This window comes from Zingiber officinale, chromosome 11A (genome assembly GCF_018446385.1).
Source record: "Zingiber officinale cultivar Zhangliang chromosome 11A, Zo_v1.1, whole genome shotgun sequence".
NCBI classification, from domain to species: Eukaryota; Viridiplantae; Streptophyta; class Magnoliopsida; order Zingiberales; family Zingiberaceae; genus Zingiber; species Zingiber officinale.
In genome coordinates, this window is record NC_056006.1 from 95,258,738 (window position 1) to 95,278,638 (window position 19,901).

General features: G+C 44.0%; 3 protein-coding genes across 3 annotated transcripts; all 3 read left to right on the top strand.

Annotated features, from left to right (window-relative positions):
* The first annotated feature begins 791 nt into the window (after positions 1 to 791).
* LOC122031625 lies at positions 792 to 1,296 on the top strand. The gene is made up of 2 exons (XM_042590716.1): positions 792 to 846; positions 956 to 1,296. Exons 1-2 carry the CDS (start codon positions 792 to 794, stop codon positions 1,294 to 1,296), a joined length of 396 nt encoding a protein of 131 aa, XP_042446650.1.
* A 6,979-nt stretch (positions 1,297 to 8,275) lies between these two features.
* Positions 8,276 to 8,810, top strand: LOC122031626 (inactive protein RESTRICTED TEV MOVEMENT 2-like). Its single transcript, XM_042590717.1, has 2 exons — positions 8,276 to 8,411; positions 8,494 to 8,810. The coding sequence occupies exons 1-2, from the start codon at positions 8,300 to 8,302 to the stop codon at positions 8,808 to 8,810; spliced, it is 429 nt and encodes a 142-aa protein (XP_042446651.1). The 5' UTR covers positions 8,276 to 8,299.
* Positions 8,810 to 19,870, top strand: LOC122031627. Its single transcript, XM_042590718.1, has 6 exons — positions 8,810 to 8,953; positions 10,354 to 10,417; positions 10,506 to 10,833; positions 11,003 to 11,006; positions 17,156 to 17,177; positions 19,749 to 19,870. Exons 1-6 carry the CDS (start codon positions 8,810 to 8,812, stop codon positions 19,868 to 19,870), a joined length of 684 nt encoding a protein of 227 aa, XP_042446652.1.
* The last annotated feature ends 31 nt before the right edge of the window (positions 19,871 to 19,901 follow it).

The window sequence follows — 19,901 nt, forward strand, 5'->3', positions numbered from 1 at the left end:
GTTTGTAATTTCTGTCTTGGATGGTTATCATTATAGCACTTCAAAATATCCTATTGGAAAGAGGAGATGGTAATATAATGGACGATTTCTATCCTAAAGCATGTGATGTGTCATGCTCACTTCTCAAGTTCTTAAAAGTGTGCTTATCTATGGCAATATAGCTTGAGGAGATTGAAAAATGAATTTGTCAATGGGAGACATATATCCATTTACTAGTGTAGATTTTGTCTTTTTTTGTACATAATATTTCTCATCGTGGATTTTTTTCCTCTGAAATCACACCTCAACCTCTAATTCTGATGCTTAAATTTGCTTTATCAAACTTCAATTGACTTAAGCACCAAAAGTCGAGCCACCACTCTTGGCACTTCTCACTCCAGCCACATGCTAAACTCCACTGCTTGAGCCAGATTGATCAGAAAGGTTAATTGAACCAAATCATTATATGGATTAGACCAACCATCAAAGACAGGTGTAAGATTGGGACCATCAATCAACTGTATCACATCTTGAACCGATGTGTGTGCATTAAATAATTTTGGTAATGGTAAAGGTTGGGACTGATGAGGCAAACGATTCATGAAAGAGATTAAATTTTATATTAGAAAGTAGCCATTAGATCTAACTAGCCGTTGGAAGCTAATCTATATATACGAGTAATATAGGTAGAATTTTTCAAGTTATCAACAAAGTTCTAATCATCCATTATACAATCCTCCTAATGTCAAACGACGACAATCTAGCTAGAAGTAATAGGATCCGTCAATTCTTGCGTGATGAACTGACGGATGATGTTGATGAAAGATTATGCTAATGCTTATGCAACAACACCAAATGTTGATGGAAGTAGGTATGAGTTATTTAGCGGGCAGAACACATACGAGAACATATTTGGATCGGGAGCGTGAAGTCTGACATTCTCGTCTTTTCAATGATTACTTCTCTGATCAACCAGTTTATACTGATGAAATGTTTCGGCGAAGATTTCGAATGCGAAGAGAGTTATTTTTGGGCATTGTCGAAAAATTACAAAATCATTCAGAGTATTCTCAATGGAGAATTGATGCAACGGGAAGGATGGGCTTGTCGCCACTTCAAAAATGCACGGCAACTCTCCGTCAATTGGCATATGGAGCCCCTGCCGACCAATCCGATGAATATCTAAGGCTTGCTGAAACCATTGCTATCGACTGTTTGATCAACTTCTGCAAATGTGTATATGAAGTATTTGGGGACCAATACTTGAGAAGACTAACTGCAGCTGACACCCAACATTTACTTGAAATGCATGAGTGAAGGCATGGTTTCCTTGGCATATTGGGTAGCCTTGATTGTATGCATTGGGAATGGAAAAATTGTCCCGTCGCTTGGAGAGGTCAGTTTACTTGAGGCGATCATGGACACCCAACAATTGTGCTTGAAGCAATAGCAGTTGCATCTGCTGACTTATGGATATGACATGTTTTTTTGGAGCTGCAGGATCACGTAATGATATAAATGTGCTTTACGAATCACCTCTATTCAACAAAGTTTTTGGAAGGAGGTGCACTAGAGGTTTATTTTACAATAAACGACACGACATATACTAAAGGATATTATCTAACAAATGAGATTTACCCAACTTGGGCTACCTTCGTCAAGTGTTTTCCATGCCCCGAGGATCCGAAGATAAAAAAGTTCAAGGAAAGACAAGAGGTTGCAAGAAAAGATGTCGAGCGAGCATTTGGAGTTCTCCAAGCTCGTTGGGCAATAGTCAAAGGTCCAATATGATATTGGTCGAGAGATATATTGAGGGATATCATGTATACGTGCATTATTTTGCACAATATGATTATTGAGAATAAGGGGATGCAGTATCTAATTGGATGGGATATGAAGAAAAGCATCCGACGTGGGTAAAACAAGGCTCCACACCCGAATTCCAAGAATACCTCCGAAGAAATTACGAGTTACGTGACAATGAAACATATCATCAACTTTGAACTGACTTGGTTGAACATATATGGACACTTGATGAAGGTAATCAATGAAAGATAATGAAAGCATTGGCAACATGAACAACATGTGGAAGGAATCCAAAGGTATTCAACAAGACAAAGTTAGGAAGATAGATGAATTCCATAACAACGAGAAAGTTGCAGAATCTGAAGCATTTCGACTGTTAGAGTGTATACTAAAAGCCTAGCTTTTGGTATAAACATTTATCTATAAATAAGAATCACATTGGTCAAATGTCTACATTTGTGATAAATGTGGTTGTTCAATTAATTTATATTGTAGATAACATGGTGTGTGGTGTCACACACAGAAGATCATGTTATCAGTACCTTATAAATTATAAACAGTAGCTCACGACCATGATGGAAATGAACAAACCATTGGAAGGTCGTAGTATAATTAGGTGTTAGTTTATCTTAACTATATAATTACACTAGTACACTAAGAGGGTATTGAGTAGGACCATTAGAGGTCGTTTCTTTTATACTGACTTTATAAAGAGACAAAGACCTCAGTTATTATGGAAGTGTGTGCTCTTAATCCTAATATAATAACAAGCACATATATTTGATATTTATTTCTTTAATTTATCAATGGGTGAGATTTAGTTCGATGAATCAATAAGCCCGATAAGTTGGGAAATGATATCACTTATAGTGCGTGTTGTTGATTATAGAAGGAAACTGTGTCCTAGTAATCTAGGTTGAGAATATCCCCAAGAGGAGCTCATAAGGATTGTCATGTTAAACCCTACAGGTGGACTTAGTCCGACATGACGATAAAGTTGAGTGGTACTACTCTTGGAGCTAGATATTAATTAAGTGAGTTGTCAGTAACTTACTTAATTAGTGGACATTTGTTATCTTAAACACAGGGAGACTAACACACTCATAATAAGAAGGAGCCCAAAATATAATTTGGGATTGGTGCGGTAGTTCAATAATAGTTCTTTAGTGGAATGAATTATTATTGATGAAATTAAGTTGTGTGTTCGGGGCGAACACGGGATGCTTAATTTCATCGGGAGACCAAAACCAATTCCTCCTCTCGGTCCCTATTGTAGCCTCTAGTATATAGAGATTTATACCCACCGCATACCCACCTTCTTACCCATCCAATGGTGTCGGCCAAGCTAGCTTGGAACCCAAGCTAGGGCCGGCCAAGATCAAGTGGATGAGTCATGTAGGTGGCCGGCCAAAGCTTGGGTCCCAAGTTTAGGTGGCCGGCCACTAGAATATTAAAAAGGATTTTTATTAAAATTATTTCTTATGTGGATATCATGATTTTAAAAGAGAGTTTAAAAATTAAAAATTTCCTTTTATAGCTTTCTACAAAAGATTAAGAGAAGAGATTAATCTCTTTCCTTATTTGTAGGATGGTTTTAATTTTTGGTAAAAACTTTCTTTATTTGTAAATCATCTACATGTTTAAAAGAAAGTTTAAAATTTGAAATCTTTCCTTATTTGTTGATTAAAGGAGGATTTTAAATTTTAAGAAAACTTTCCTTTTTAATCATGTTCATGATTTAAAAGAGAGTTTAAAATTAAATATTCTCTTTTATAAGTTTCTACAAAAGATTAAGAAAAGATTTGATATCTTTCCTTATTTGTAGATTAAAAGAGATTTTAATTTATAGAGATAACTTTCTTTTTATCCACATGTTTAAAAGAAAGATTTTAATTTATTAAATTTCCTTTTTATAAACCAATCATGAAGGGATAAAAATTATTGAGAAATTTTTATAAATTTCCGGAAGCAAATAAGGAAGTTTTAATTGGTGTTTAAAATTTTATTTGCTTGGAGATTTCTTGGTGTGGCCGGCCATTGCAAAATTGAAAAGAAAATTTGTTTTTAATTAAATAAATTTTCCTTTTCAATGGCAAAAGAATTAAGGAAGTTTTTATTAAATTTTCCTTATTTGTCAAGACCAAGGATTATAAAAGAGGGGGTAGAGGAGGCTTCAAGGCTAAGGACTCTATTCTATTTCTCTCCCTCTTTTCCTTGGTGGTGTGGCCGGCCCTTTCTTCTTCTCTTCTTCTTCTCTTTGTGGCCGAACCTCTTCATGCTCATGGAGTTTTAATTGGTGGCCGGATCTAGCTTGAGGAAGAAGGAGAAAAAGCTTACATCCCTTGGAGCTTGGTTGGTGGAAAATATCTTCATCTTTTGGAAACTTTGTGCTTGGCCGAAATTTGAAGAAAGGAAAAGAAGGTGCTTTGGTGGTTTCTCATCTCGGAAGATCGTTGCCCACACAATGTCCGAGGTTAGAAGAGGAATACGGTAGAAGATCAAGAAGTCTTTCTAAAAGGTATAACTAGTAATTTTTCTTTCCGCATCATACTAGTTATTTTTGGAAATAATACCAAATACAAGAGGCATGCGATTCTAGTATTTCGAATATGTTTTTCGATGTTGTGTTCTTTTGTTTTTTTTTGTGATTTGATTGTTCTTTTCGGTTAACCTAAAGTTATTTTAGGAAATTAAATATTAGCTTTCCATAAAAGGTTTTGTCTAGTCGGTGGTGGTTGCTCCCATATCCAAGAAGGCCATGTGCCTCGCCACGTCAGTACTGGGAACCAATTATGAAAATTAATATTTAATAGAATTAATAACTTAAGGTGATTTGGGTCGAACGTGTTAAGTTACGCAGGAGACCCAAGTCAAAACCTAAAAGAACGAATAGATTAAGTTTTGGATCAAACGTGTTAAGTTTCGCAGGCGATCCAAAATTTAATTTAAAAGAACACATGGTAGCTAGGAAAAGGTTCAGACCTTTGTACAAAATTTTTGTACAGTGGAACCTCTAGGTTTTCCGAGTAGCAACCAACATCGACGTGATTATGAAATCCTGATGAGGGATACTTCAAGAATGACAAAGCAACAAGAGGATATACATAAAAAGGCATGTGAAATAATATCCAAAAGATGGGGAATACCTTATTAGATGGTTTTTTGTTTTTTAGCTGTTTTTTTTAAGATCGAAGTCTTAGATGTAGTTTAGTTTATCTTATTGTTGTTTGTAATTTCTGTCTTGGATGATTATCATTATAGCACTTCAAAATATCCTATTGGAAAGAGGAGATGGTAATGGACGATTTCTATCCTAAAGCATGTGATGTGCCATGCTCACTTCTCAAGTTCTTAAAAGTGTGCTTATCTATGGCAATATAGCTTGAGGAGATTGAAAAATGAATTTGTCAATGGGAGACATATATCCATTTACTTAAACTTGCTTTATCATAACTTGTCAATATAGCTTGAGCAACAAGAGGATTTTGTCTTTTTTTGTATATGATATTTCTCATCGTGGAATTTTTTTTCCTCTGAAATTACACCTCAACCTCTAATTCTGATGCTTAAACTTGCTTTACCAAACTTCAATTGACTTAAGCACCAAAAGTCGAGCCACTACTCTTGGGTTCACTTCTCACTCCAGTCACATGCTAAACTCCACTGCTTGAGCCAGATTGATCAGTAAGGTTAATTGAATCAGATCATTATATGGATTAGACCAACCATCAAAGACAGGTGTAAGATTGGGATCATCAATTAACTGTATCACATCTTGAACCGATGTGTGTGCATTAAATAATTTTGGTAATGGTAAAGGTTGGGACTGATGAGGCAAATGATTCATGAAAGAGATTAAATTTTATATTAGAAAGTAGTCGTTAGATCTAACTAGACGTTAGATCTAACTAGCCGTTAGAAGCTAATCTATATATACGAGTAATATAGGTAGAATTTTTCAAGCTATCAACAAAGTTCTAATCATCCATTACACAATCCTCCTAATGTCAAACGACGACAATCTAGCTAGAAGTAATAGGATCCGTCAATTCTTGCATGATGAACTGACGGATGATGCTGATGAAAGATTCATGCTAATGCTTATGCAACAACACCAAATGTTGATGGAAGTAGGTATGAGTTATTTAGCGAGCAGAACACATATGAGAACATATTTGGATCGAGAGCGTGAAGTCGGACATTCTCGTCTTTTCAATTATTACTTCTCTGATCAACCAGTTTATACCAATGAAATGTTTCGACGAAGATTTCAAATGCGAAGAGAGTTAGTTTTGGGCATTGTCGAAAAATTACAAAATCATTCAGAGTATTTTCAATGGAGAATTGATGCAACGGGAAGGATGGGCTTGTCGCCACTTCAAAAATGCACGGCAACTCTCCGTCAATTGGCATATGGAGCCCCTGCCGACCAATCCGATGAATATCTAAGGCTTGCTAAAACCATTACTATTGACTGTTTGATCAACTTCTGCAAATGTGTATATGAAGTATTTGGGGACCAATACTTGAGAAGACCAACTGCAGCTGACACCCAACATTTACTTGAAATGCATGAGCGAAGGCATGGTTTCCTGGCATGTTGGGTAGCCTTGATTGTATGCATTGAGAATGGAAAAATTGTCCCGTCGCTTGGAGAGGTCAGTTTACTTGAGGCGATTATGGACACCCAACAATTGTGCTTAAAGCAATCACATCTGCTGACTTATGGATATGACATGCTTTTTTGGAGCTGCAGGATCATGTAATGATATAAATGTGCTTTACGAATCACCTTTATTCAACAAAGTTTTTGGAAGGAGGTGCACCAGAGGTTTATTTTACAATAAACGACACGACATATACAACAGATGGGATTTACCCAACTTGGGCTACATTCGTCAAGAGTTTTTCATGCCCCGAGGATCCGAAAAGAAAAAAGTTCAAGGAAAGATAAGAGGCTGTAAGAAAAGATGTCGAGCGAGCATTTGGAGTTCTCCAAGCTCGTTGGGCAATACTCAGAGGTCCAGTACGATAATGGTCGAGAGATATATTAAGGGATATCATATATACGCGCATTATTTTGCACAATATGATTATTGAGGATGAGGGGATGCAGTATCTAATTGGATGGGAGATGAAGAAAATCATCCGACGCGGGTAAAACAGGGCTCCACACCCGAATTCCAAGAATACCTCCAGAGAAATTACGAGTTGCATGACAGTGAAACACATCATCAACTTCGAGTTGACTTAGTTGAACATATATGGACACTTGACGAAGGTAATCAATGAAAGATAATGAAAGATGAAGTTAGTTTTGTGAAGCATCTAATTATAATATTTTATTTCATGAATGGTTAAATGTGTAGTTCTTTCTTTTGAAAATAAATATATTTGATAAGTTAAAAAATAGCAATAACTATAATTAAATTAAAAATCATAAATTAATTAAATATTAAATAAATATATTAAATTAAATTAAAAATTGTAAATTTATTAATTTATTAATTAAATTTTATAAATAAATTAAAGATCAGAATTAATTAAAATATTAAGTAAAAATCATATAAAGATATTAAATGAAAAAATAAATAAATAAATATATATGATTTGTAATGTAGGATCCAAAAAAAATTGTATAGATATTTTTTTGATTATGGAGGGAATAATAAGTTTTTTCATTTTCGATGTGGCATGTAGCATATTGAAAACTAAAAAAGAAGTTTTACGGAGAGGTTTATATTTACAATGTCCTTACCTTCTTCCTTTGACCTCAACTGAATAACTGGTAGCAGCAATTAATGAGGCACAAAAACATGGTCAAAACAAGTGCATTGTGTGATCAAAGCTGCTCATCGATGAGTTTAAATGATTGATTTAACAGATGTGTTATCCAGCCATGACCAGAAGAATGGAGCTCGAGCAGAGTGCGATTAGGAAGCAAAATTAAACTTCTTTCTGCTGCTCATCCACGCTTAAAAAAACAGTGTTGTCTGTGTCGCAGAACTATGCTAACGATGCAGAACAAGCTCCAGCAACAGATGGAGGTGCAGAGGCACTTGCAGCTCCGAATCGAAGAACAAGGAAAGTACTTATCTCAATCTATAAGGATACAGTGTGAATATAATAGACAATAACTTGATATCAATCTATAAGGAATTGATTGAGAGTTGACGAGGAATAAAAACTATGCACTCTGCTAGTTATTGCTCTGTTTTAACGTATTTTTCTATGCAATTTTCTGAAACTTTCAGTGGAACAGATGCGAAAAGCAGCGAAGCAGCAAAGCGTGCAGAGGAAAGAAGGAACCTCGGTTTCCTCTCCTCTGAGGTGACCTGCGCAAGAGCAGATTGAAGAAGGCACACCTTCCTCTCAAGAGCCACGCGAAAAGGAATAACTTACTTTGATCATCACACACATCCAAAGAAGACACTCCTCTCTATCCATATATAATTATATATATATATGATTTCATCCGTCAGTCGAATCATTCGAAGGTGAAAAAGAAAGCCCGATGGAGAGATCGCCGTCTTCCGTCCCCGAACAGCGCATCTTCGTGGATTTTGTTCCTTTAGATCGAGTGGTTTCATCAAATGAAGCAGAGTTCTTTGTCGTTGAACTCCCAGGCAATGCATGCATTATACTCCTTTTATCTGTTCTTCAAGTACGTACTTGGTCATCTTTCGATCTCCTTAATTCTACGCGCAGGTTTTAGGAAGGAGCATATCAGTATCCGCATCAACGACTTCGGCAACCTGAAGATCACCGGAGAACGCCCACTGGTCGGAAACCGATGGAGCCGCTTCGTCAAGGAGTTCCAAGTGCCGGATCACTGTAACGCCAGCGAGATCAAGGCCGCGCTTGAGAACGGCCTCCTCCGGATCGAACTTCCGAACTTCGCCGGAGGCAACCGGCAAGACCGGAAGCTTCGCCGGAGGCGAGAGATGATGGCCGGGAAAGTGGTCTGCGCCAGAGGACCGAGTCGAGAACGACGGAGCCCGTTGGAAGCATCGGTCAGCCATTAATGGAAGAAAAGAAGAAGACGGAAGAGAAGCGCGAAGAAATGGCAGAAACGGGAAAGAAATTGCAATGTGAATTCCGCAGCCGCAGCAGGATCACGATCATTGGAATTCTGGTCATCGCGGCCTTGGTGGGAACAGGAATCTATGTGTGTATTATAAACCGATCGAGAGAATGAAAAATTAAAATTAAATTACTTTTATCGAATGTAATTTGATTGAACAGAAAGGACGTCGAGAATAAGAAGGTAATTGTGTTCTTGTTAAATTACGAGACCTAATAAATTTGTAATGCCTTAGAACTCTTAGATAGAAAACAAAAGAAAAGAAGAATTCAAGAGAAATTTCGTCAAGATCTCGTGCCCTTGTTCCACGGTATCGTTCGACATTGTTTGTACGTTATATATATGTTGTCACTTGTTAATTAAATCTTCAATCTAATCAAAATTCACCTAGATACTTTCGGGTCCAGAGTCAGGAAATGGATCATACAGAATTATGGCCCGATTATCATGATTATTTGACCGCAATAGATTGTAATTTTTTGTCACCGTTCTCCTAAGTTATAGTTTGGATCGGAGTGAGTGACCGAGACCATCCGAATGTCGTCGATGGTGGACAAGTGATCAGGTTGCTAGTTACCAAGCGGGGTGGCCTTCGGGCGGCTTTCAGTCATCCACCCCGACCTAAACTATAACCTTAGGGGGAGACAATGAACGTAATGAAGGATCACAATCAATTGTGATCGGATCGCCACCATGATCCGACCGTAATTTCATATGGTCCATCCCATGGTTTATAAAAATATGGACCAGGAGATCTTGTCCTCTCGGAACGGTCTAGTGACTAGCACATGAGGTGTTGCCATCATAAGATTTGGGGTTCAAATCTCGACAAAATCGAAGTAATTGTCTCCCTTATGTGCTAGTCACTATTCCAAAAGTTAGTTACCTTCTCCGTATTAGCTCTGAAACGAATTGATAGGGACGCTAAAGACAAACGTATTCACCTTTGATAGGGACGTTAAAGATGAACATATTCACCTTTTATCACCGTAGATCAGGAGATCCTCCAATTTTATTCGCAAGTGAATTGTGTTAAAATCCATTTTAGTTAGTATCTTTCATATAATTTGATTTTTCTTGTATTATGATAGTAAATTATAGTAAAAGATTATACTGAATTGATTCTGTATCCTATTATAATAAGTCTGCTAGAGACTTGATCTTCTTGCTATTTTCATTTCACGAGTTTGTTGGGGATGAAACTTACACAAAAAATAAGTATCCAAACACGTTAAGGGAACTTTATTCCTACAGTAAAGTGAACACCAGCTAAGGTACTTCCACATATGGAAGTTTCAGGTGACCTAAAGCACTTGAAAATCAACCAAAAGGGAATATATCTTCCTTCTCCCAAGCAAAGCCTTCATTCCATGCACGCAGCCTTATCAACAGGCTTCAGCTTTCAAACATCAACAACCTCCAAGAGCTCGATCGCCAAAGTTGCACAAATGGAAGCCAAATCATCTCTGCGTACTTTCACCCAGTGCTTTCCTCCCTGCAGATGGATTAAATTGGGAGAGCTCGACGCGCTGCTCGTCGACGTCTCAGGCAATTATATTACTACTGTTCTCCATGCATCGTTTCTCCTTTTTGATTCATGAACTTTTTTTCGACACTTCTCCATGTTCCAATTCAGGTCTGGGATTCAAGAAGGAAGACCTCAAGGTTCAAGCTGACACGTCAGGGAAGCTGACTGTGAGCGGAGAGTGCGCTGTAGAAGGCAATCGATGGCGTCGGTTCCTGAAGACCTTCCAACTTCCCAAGGATTGCAACGTGAGAGAGATCGAGGCCAACCTGGACAAGGAGACTCTCTACGTGGTTCTGCCGAAACCTGCAGATAAAATGGTGAAAGAGAGAGGAGGTGGAGGCGTTTTGAGGGATCCGAGGAAGCGTAAGACGTTGATTCTTAGCACGGTTCTGGTCACCGTGCTCGTAGCAGGGCTGGGAAGTTACATTGCCTCCAAGTTATTGCGATAAAAATTGCATATTTGTGTCTCTGTTCATGAATTGAATCTCTGAATTGCTTGTGACGAAACGAATATTAATCCTTATGTATCAATGTTAATTCCTCAACATTAATCCCTCGAATACGATTGAATTAAAGCAAATTGAAAAAAAAAATGATTAATCAAGTTGGGTAACATCGAGTCTGGGGTGATCGGCCCGGTCTCACGGAAATTTCTCGCCACCAGGATAAATCGAGAAGCGCTCGCAGCGGACAACCCAGGAGCCCAGCATCATTTAATTGCGTGATCCATTTGAAGGAAAAATTTCTACAAATTCGTTATAACTGGGGCTCGAACTTGTGTGATCCATTTGGAGGAAAAATTTCTACAAATTCGTTGATCCGGCAGTAAGAATGGGGGACCCCATTTAGCAGAGTCAACGCCGCGAGGAGGGCCAAAGGCCTTGGCCGAGCGGATAAGGAGGGCGACGACCAGCTGAGGCTTCCGAGCGGAAGCAATATACCCCGTCGGAGGCGGGGTTCCGACGCTCATGATGAACAGTAGGAAAGGCCGAGCAGAGGGCCTGCTCGGCCGAAGGAATAAAACATCAACGCTGTGAACAGTCCAGAGCACATGACCCGGAAGCTCCCGCGCAGATCAGAACATCCGATCGGCCGGACGCGAGGAAACGGCCGACCGGTCGGACGATTGACGGGGAGTAAGAAAAGGCAAGGATAGGAACATCTTCTGACAGCAGATGATATGCAGGATCCTAGGACATGGGCTCACTGTCCCATCAAGGATAGGGGCTCACTGTCCCATCAAAGACATGCTCACTGTCCCATCAAAGACGGGCTCGTACTGTAGCAGTAAGGAGTCAGGCAAGCTCCTCTGACAAGCCCATACTGGGTATGGGTTGAGGACACGTGTGTGTGCCTCGGTATATGTACATCAGCCTCCTCAGGAGTCTATATAAGGCCTCCACTTCTTCAACCGGAGGTACAGGAGTCTTCATCTTTGAGCCACTTCCTTCATCTATACCCTCGTCTGACTTGAGCGTCGGAGGGCCGTCGCCGGGACATCCCTCCCGGCTCGGTTTTGTTGCAGGTTCGCCGGAGCACTCGAGGATTCAGCAGGGAGCGCCACGTCCCAGCGTTCGTTGACCCCTGGTTCGGACAGGATCAATTTGGCGCCGTCTGTGGGAACGCACCTGCATTCGAACGGGAACAATGGACGAGGCTGGACGACAACACACGGTGACGCTTTCGACGGAAGAACTCGACGCTCTGGTCGAGATGAGGGCCGCCAAACTTGTGGAGTTAAAACAAAAAGCATCAGCCGAGCGGCCGGAGCAACAAGCAACATCTGCATCGGGTGGCCGAGCGGACGCACCTCAAGCCACCGTTGCATTCCATCGGGCCTTATTCCGCACCCCTGAAGCCGGGCCAGCTCGGAGAGATAGAGGATCTTCTTCCGACGAAATGCCTAGGCGAGACGCCAGAAAGGGGAAAGCCCCCCGAGCGGACTCATCTCCCGAGCGGATCAATCGCCAATTTTCGGAGGCTATTCTACGAGACCCTCTGCCTAAACATTACGCGCCCCCGGCGATCGGCGAGTACAATGGAACAACAGACCCGGATGATCATCTGGGTAAGTTCGATAACACAGCTACGCTCCATCAATATACAGATGGAGTAAAGTGCCGAGTCTTTCTTACCACTCTCTCGGGATCGGCTCAACGGTGGTTTCGGAGGTTGCCGGACGGATCCATCACTAGCTTCAAGGACTTCCGAACAGCCTTCCTCCACCACTTCGCCAGCAGTCGGCGTTATCAGAAGACAAGCGTCAGCTTGTTCGCAATCAAGCAAGAGCCGAGAGAATCGCTTCGAGCTTACATCCAGCGATTCAACCAAGTGGCGATGGATATTCCAACGGCCACATCGGAGACGATGATGAATGCCTTCACGCAAGGCCTTGTGGACGGGGACTTCTTCCGGTCGCTCATCCGAAAGCCGCCCCAAGATTATGATCATATGCTGCACCGGGCCAATGAATATATCAACGTGGAGGAAGCGCAGGCAGCCAGGAAAAAAGAAACACCAACCGAACGGGCTCCTCCTGCCGAGCGGAGACCCTTGGCCGTTCATCAACCGCCAAGAGGACCGAGGGCTGAGGCAGTCCGATCCCCCCATGCCAAATCACACGTACAAGAGGTAGCTGCCGCTCGGCCCAAGCCAAAGAAGAGATGGACCCCTATGTTCTGCTCCTTCCACCGGACGGATACACACAACACGAGGGATTGTCGAAGTCTTCCCTTCGTGGCTAATCCCGTTCCCAGGAATGTCGAACGGCGGTCTCCTCCCATCGACAGAAGACAAAGGACCCATGAAGCCGACCGGACACGCACCGAGAGGCGTCATCAACAGACGCCCGATCGGCACCGATCTCCAAGACAGGAGAATCGACGGGCGTCCAGAGAACGGTCCCGACCGTCCGCTCGGAAAGAGGAGAATAGAAGCAATACTGCCCGAGGCGAGATCAACGTTATTGCTGGTGGGCCGACCGGAGGAGACTCCAACCGAGCCAGAAAGGCGGGCGTCCAGCAGCTACAGATCCACGCAGTCGGTTGTAGCCAAGAGCGGGCAAGTGGACCGGAAATCACTTTCGGGCCCGGAGACTTAGAAGGAGTAGAAGTGCCTCACGACGACGCTCTGCTCATCAAAGCGGTAATAGCAAATTACACTATTCATCGCATATTTGTTGACACAGGGAGCTCGGTCAACATTATATTCAAGAAGGCGTTCGATCAGCTGCAAATTGATCGAGCCGAGCTACTGCCCATGATAACGCCGCTCTACGGGTTCACGGGTAACGAAGTGCAGCCGGTCGGACAAATACGGCTGGCTATCTCACTGGGAGAAGAGCCGCTCAGGAGGACGCGAATAGCAAACTTCGTGGTGGTGAACTCTCCCTCATCATATAACGTCATTTTGGGACGACCGGCGCTCAGCGAGTTCCGGGCGGTTGTCTCCACCTTCCACCAGAAGATCGAATTCCCCGTGGAGGATAGAGTAGGAGAAGTACGTGGAGATCAGCTAGCAGCTCGGCGGTGCTATATAGAGATGATCCGAGCAGAAGCCTGTTCCGCTCGGAAGGCGCCCCGGATCGAGGTGCACGCCATAACCGAGAAACCTCCTGCTTTAATTTATGATGAAAAGGAGGAAGTTCAGATCCATCCGACCCGATCGGAGAACACGACTTTTATTGCCTCTGATCTGGAGGAGGAGCTGATCCAATGCCTCCAACGAAATCATGGTGTCTTCGTCTGGTCGACACATGAGTTGCCCGGAATTTCCCCAAGCATAGCGCAGCATGAGTTGCATGTCCGACCGGACGCTCGTCCAGTGAAGCAGAGGAAAAGGGATTTCAGTGCCGAGCAGAATGCAATCATCCGGGCGGAAGTAGAGAAACTTCTGGAGGCCGGCCATATACGCGAAGTGCAGTTCCCGAGCTGGCTGGCTAATGTAGTATTAGTCTCCAAGCCGGGCGGCAAGTGGAGAGTCTGTATCGACTTTCGGGACTTAAACAAAGCATGCCCCAAAGATTTTTATCCCCTGCCCCGGATAGATCAGCTGGTGGATTCTACGGCCGGCTGCGAATTAATTTGTATGCTTGACGCCTACCAAGGCTATCATCAAGTGCCGCTCGCCCGGGAAGATCAAGAAAAAGTAATCTTCGTAACGGCCGACGACACATATTGCTACAATGTGATGCCGTTCGGATTGAAGAATGCCGGGGCCACCTATCAACGCTTGATGAATAAAGTGTTCAAGGAGCAGATCGGGCGGAATCTGGAAGTTTATGTGGACGACATTCTTATCAAGTCCGCCCGAGCGGCCGATCTCGTCAAGGACATGGAAGAAACCTTCCGAACGCTTCGCAAATATGGAGTCAAGCTAAATCCCCAAAAGTGCCTGTTCGGAGCAAAAGGAGGGCGTTTCTTGGGATACATAGTGACCGAGCGGGGAATCGAAGTCAATCCCAGCAAGGTGAAAGCTCTGCAAGACATGCCGCCTCCAAGAAATACAAGGGAAGTGCAGCGGTTGACCGGTCGGATAACTGCTTTGTCCAGATTCATCTCCAAAACCGCCGACCGGAGCCTACCATTCTTCAAGATCCTGCGCAAGGCTACTAAGTTCCAGTGGGATGAAGAATGTGACCGAGCATTCGAAGAATTGAAGACATATCTTAATTCTCTGCCTATACTTGCCAAGCCGATCGGGGGTGAGTCACTTTATATTTATCTGTCGTCAACTGAGCATGCTGTAGGCTCAGCACTTGTGAGGGCGAGCGGCGAAGAGCAGCCGGTGTATTTTCTGAGCCATATTTTAAAAGATGTTGAATCTCGTTACACCGGGCTCGAGAAGTTGGCCTTTGCTTTAGTTCTAGCCGCTCGGCGTCTTCGACCATATTTCTTGGCTCACACCATCATTGTCCGGACGAACAGCCCGCTAGGAAGGGTGCTGTTAAATCCAGAAGCGTCCGGACGGCTCATCAAATGGACGACAGAACTAAGTGAATTTGACATCCAATACCAGCCTCGCTCGGCGATCAAAGCGCAATCCTTGGCTGACTTTGTGACCGAAGTGTAAAAGCCAGAGCCGGAAGCTCTGTGGAGAATATATGTGGACGGGTCTTCCACTCGGCTCGGAAGTGGGATTGGAATATTGCTGCTCTCGCCTCAAGAAGAAAAGATGCACTTATCCGTCTGGCTGGATTATAAAGCTACCAACAATGAAGCAGAGTATGAGGCCCTCATAGCCGGATTACAGGCAGCACGGCATGTGGGAGCCGGTCGGGTGACACTTTATTCAGATTCACAGTTGACCGCTCAGCAACTATCTGACACCTTTGAAATCAACAGCGCTCGGCTTAAACTCTATGCTGAGGCCTTTGAAAAACTCAAAGCTAATTTCCGCGAAGTTCTTATCCAGAAGATTCCCCGAACGGAGAACCAAGCAGCCGATGAGTTGGCCAAACTAGCAAGTTCTATGACGCCGGTCATTATCCCGAAGCCTATTGAACAAGTATCTTTGGTGGCACATGTTGACCGGATGGAAGACCTCAGATTTCCGGACGACTGGAGGACACCCATCATAGAGTTTTTGCGCTCGGGCACCACTTCTGCCGATCGGGAAGAAGCCCAGCTGCTCAGGAGGAGGGCCGGTCGGTTCACACTCATCGGCGATCAGCTCTACAAGAAGGCTTTCTCTCGCCCGCTGTTGAAGTGTGTGAGCTCGGAAGACTCGGCTTACATCCTCCAAGAGGTACATCAAGGATCGTGTGGAGGACATCCGGGCGGACGATCACTAGCCAAGAAGATTTTGCTAGCTGGATATTTTTGGCCAACCTTACAAATGGACGCCGCTCGGACAGTATCTACGTGCCTCTCATGCCAGAAGTATCACAACTTCTCGCACCGACCGGCAGAGGAGATGAAGACATCAGTCGTTTCATGTCCGTTCGATCAATGGGGAATGCATATTGTGGGTCCATTCCCGATGGCGACCGGGCAAAGGAAATTTTTGCTGATGGCGGTCGATTATTTTTCCAAGTGGGTGGAGGCCGAGCCACTAGCCAGGATCACCGAGCAGATGGTCAAAAAATTCATCTGGCAACACATCATCTGTAGGTTCGGTATCCCTCGCCGGTTGGTTTCCGACAATGGGCGGCAATTCACAGGGAAGGTGCTAGAAGATTGGTGCAAAAGCTACGGCATCGAGCAACACTTCACGTCCGTGGTATACCCCCAAAGCAACGGTCAAGCCGAAGTAGCCAACCGGGAAATTCTCCGTATTCTACGCACTCGGCTCGACCACGTGGGGGGGGGGAGTTGGCCGGATGAAGTGTCGGGCGTTTTATGGGCCATCCGGACGACTCCTAAGGAAGCAACGGGCGTCACACCTTTTCATCTGGTGTACGGCGGCGAAGCAGTCATTCCAGTTGAAGTCGGCGTCGAGTCCGTCCGGGTCCAATTGTATGATGAAGGCAACGCCGATCGGAGGAACATGGAGCTGGATTTGATTGGCGAGGAGCGAGCCAAGGCATCCGTTCGGCTGATGGCATACCGTCAACGAATGAAGCAAAACTACAACCGCCGCGTCATTCCCCGATCATTCCAGGTCGGCGACCTTGTCTGGAAAAAAGTCAAACCGGTCGGCGACGTCGGCAAGCTTGAAGCTCCATGGGCAGGTCTCTTCAAAATCACCGAAAAACTCCGCTCGGGTGCGTATTATTTGGAGGATGAAGACGGTCGGCAGTTGGATAGGCCGTGGAGCGCGAACCACCTCCAGCCTTATCGGGTGGGATGAAAGGTGTACCACTGTAAATCATCTTGTGTACTTTTTTCGACCGAATACTGGAAATGCAGAAATGAAGAATCAAGAGAACAAATATATGGCACCGTCGCCGATGAACGAAGGCCCCGCGCAGTTCAGACGGAGGTATATTGGTCGAGCCAAGGTGCTCGACGAAGCAAACATCCACGCTGGAGGCCAAGACATTCAGAACGAAGAGCCGAGCGGATGATGAGTTATGAGGGCCGAACGACTCTAGGTATATCATAAGCGGCGGTAAGATGACGACCGCCCGTTCGGAAACATAGTCCAGTCAGTCGGACTCACTGCCTCCTTCGACTAGACTTGAAGAGGAGGCAAGTGATCCGGCAGTAAGAATGGGGGACCCCATTTAGCAGAGTCAACGCCGCGAGGAGGGCCAAAGGCCTTGGCCGAGCGGATAAGGAGGGCGACGACCAGCTGAGGCTTCCGAGCGGAAGCAATATACCCCGTCGGAGGCGGGGTTCCGACGCTCATGATGAACAGTAGGAAAGGCCGAGCAGAGGGCCTGCTCGGCCGAAGGAATAAAACATCAACGCTGTGAACAGTCCAGAGCACATGACCCGGAAGCTCCCGCGCAAATCAGAACATCCGATCGGCCGGACGCGAGGAAACGGCCGACCGGTCGGACGATTGACGGGGAGTAAGAAAAGGCAAGGATAGGAACATCTTCTGACAGCAGATGATATGCAGGATCCTAGGACATGGGCTCACTGTCCCATCAAAGACAGGGGCTCACTGTCCCATCAAAGACATGCTCACTGTCCCATCAAAGACGGGCTCGTACTGTAGCAGTAAGGAGTCAGACAAGCTCCTCTGACAAGCCCATACTGGGTATGGGTTGAGGACATGTGTGTGTGCCTCGGTATATGTACATCAGCCTCCTCAGGAGTCTATATAAGGCCTCCACTTCTTCAACCGGAGGTACAGGAGTCTTCATCTTTGAGCCACTTCCTTCATCTATTCCCTCGTCTGACTTGAGTGTCGGAGGGCCGTCGCCGGGATATCCCTCCCGGCTCGGTTTTGTTGCAGGTTCGCCGGAGCACTCGAGGATTCAGCAGGGAGCGCCACGTCCCCAGCGTTCGTTGACCTCTGGTTCGGACAGGATCATTCGTCATAACTAAGGCTCAAACCGTAGGTGCTTGGGTGACAACCTGGATACTTTACCGCTACACCATAGTCTCGGGGGTGAATTAAAGCAAATTGAGTACATTGAAACAGTGGATGGATGAACGGAAAATAAGGACGGTAGGTGAGCTTGCGGTCATTGCAGCTACATAGTGTTGTGCCTAAAGTATATTCAGATATTTTCTTAATGACATAATATTATCCACTTTCTACCTTTTTTATCCAAAGTCTTCATGTTAATAGATATATGATACATATATTTCCTAAATCTTTCCAATGAGAGACTTTAATTGAATCCTAAAAATCCTTCCCTCAAACGAAGGATTACCATTACTCTCATGGTCTCCCCCTAAGGATCTTGTCACTTTTGACCTGCTTCAGGTCTCCCCGTATGTATCTAGTCATCCTGACCTGTTTCAGGCATGTCTGCAAGTATCCGCATTTGATCACTCTTAACCTGGTTTGGGCCTACCCTCAAGCATCCAATCACCCTGACTGTTTCAGGCATCCCCGCAAGCATCTAGTCAACCTAACTTGCTCCGGGTCTCCCCATGAACACCTGGTCATTCTGACTTGCTCCGAGACCTCCCGTAATCATTCGATTAACCTAATCTACTCCGAACCTACCCTCAACTTCATTCAAGGTCACCTCACATAGCATCTGGTTTAGACCATGACTCCAGGACAGAAAGATGTATGATATCTCCATTGACATGAGACCTTTTGGGTAAAGCCCAAGAGTAAAGTCATGAGAGCTTAGATTTAAAGTGGACAATATCATGTCATTATGGAGATATGTTATGTGCGGTGATCTTGAACGAAGTTATGATATCAGAGTCATGGTCCAGATCAGATGTTATATGCGGTGACCTTGAACGAAGTTGAGGGTGAGCCCAAAGTAGGTCAGGATGACCGGATACTAGTGGGAAGGACCGAAGCAAATTCTCACGAGGAAGGCATGGAGTAAGTTAGGATGACCTGATGCTCGTGAGGAGACTTGAATAAAGTCAGGGTGACCGGATGCTCGTAGGGACATCCGAGACAGGTCAGGATGACAGGATGCTTGCGAGGAGACCTGAAACAGATCAAAAGTGACTGGACGCAAATGTTCATCGAAAGTAGGTCAGGATGATCGGATGTTCACTGGGAGGTTCAGGTTATGAGTCTGAGTCTAATAATGATTATTCATTTGAGAAGAGAATTGTTGAGATTCGATTAAAATCTCATATTGAAAAGATTTAAAAAAAAAAATCTATGTGTAGGTAGATTTTTTTTTGTTTGGATAGAGCCAAGAACAAACTAGGTCTAAAGTGGTCATTATAGAGAATATACTTCGATCCCAACGGCTAGATTACGGTCTCCGCCGCAAGTCACGGCCAGGCCGCAAGTGGCGTCCAGGCTGCTAGCTAGCAGCCTCGGCGGCGGTAATCCCCGCCGCGGCCCGGCCGCGAGTTCGTGACCTCCGTGGCCGTGATTTCATTGGAGGAGTTAGTTATCGAATTTTTTACTCATTATTATTTATATTTTATTAATATAAATGGGACTCAAAATCGAGTCCGTCCG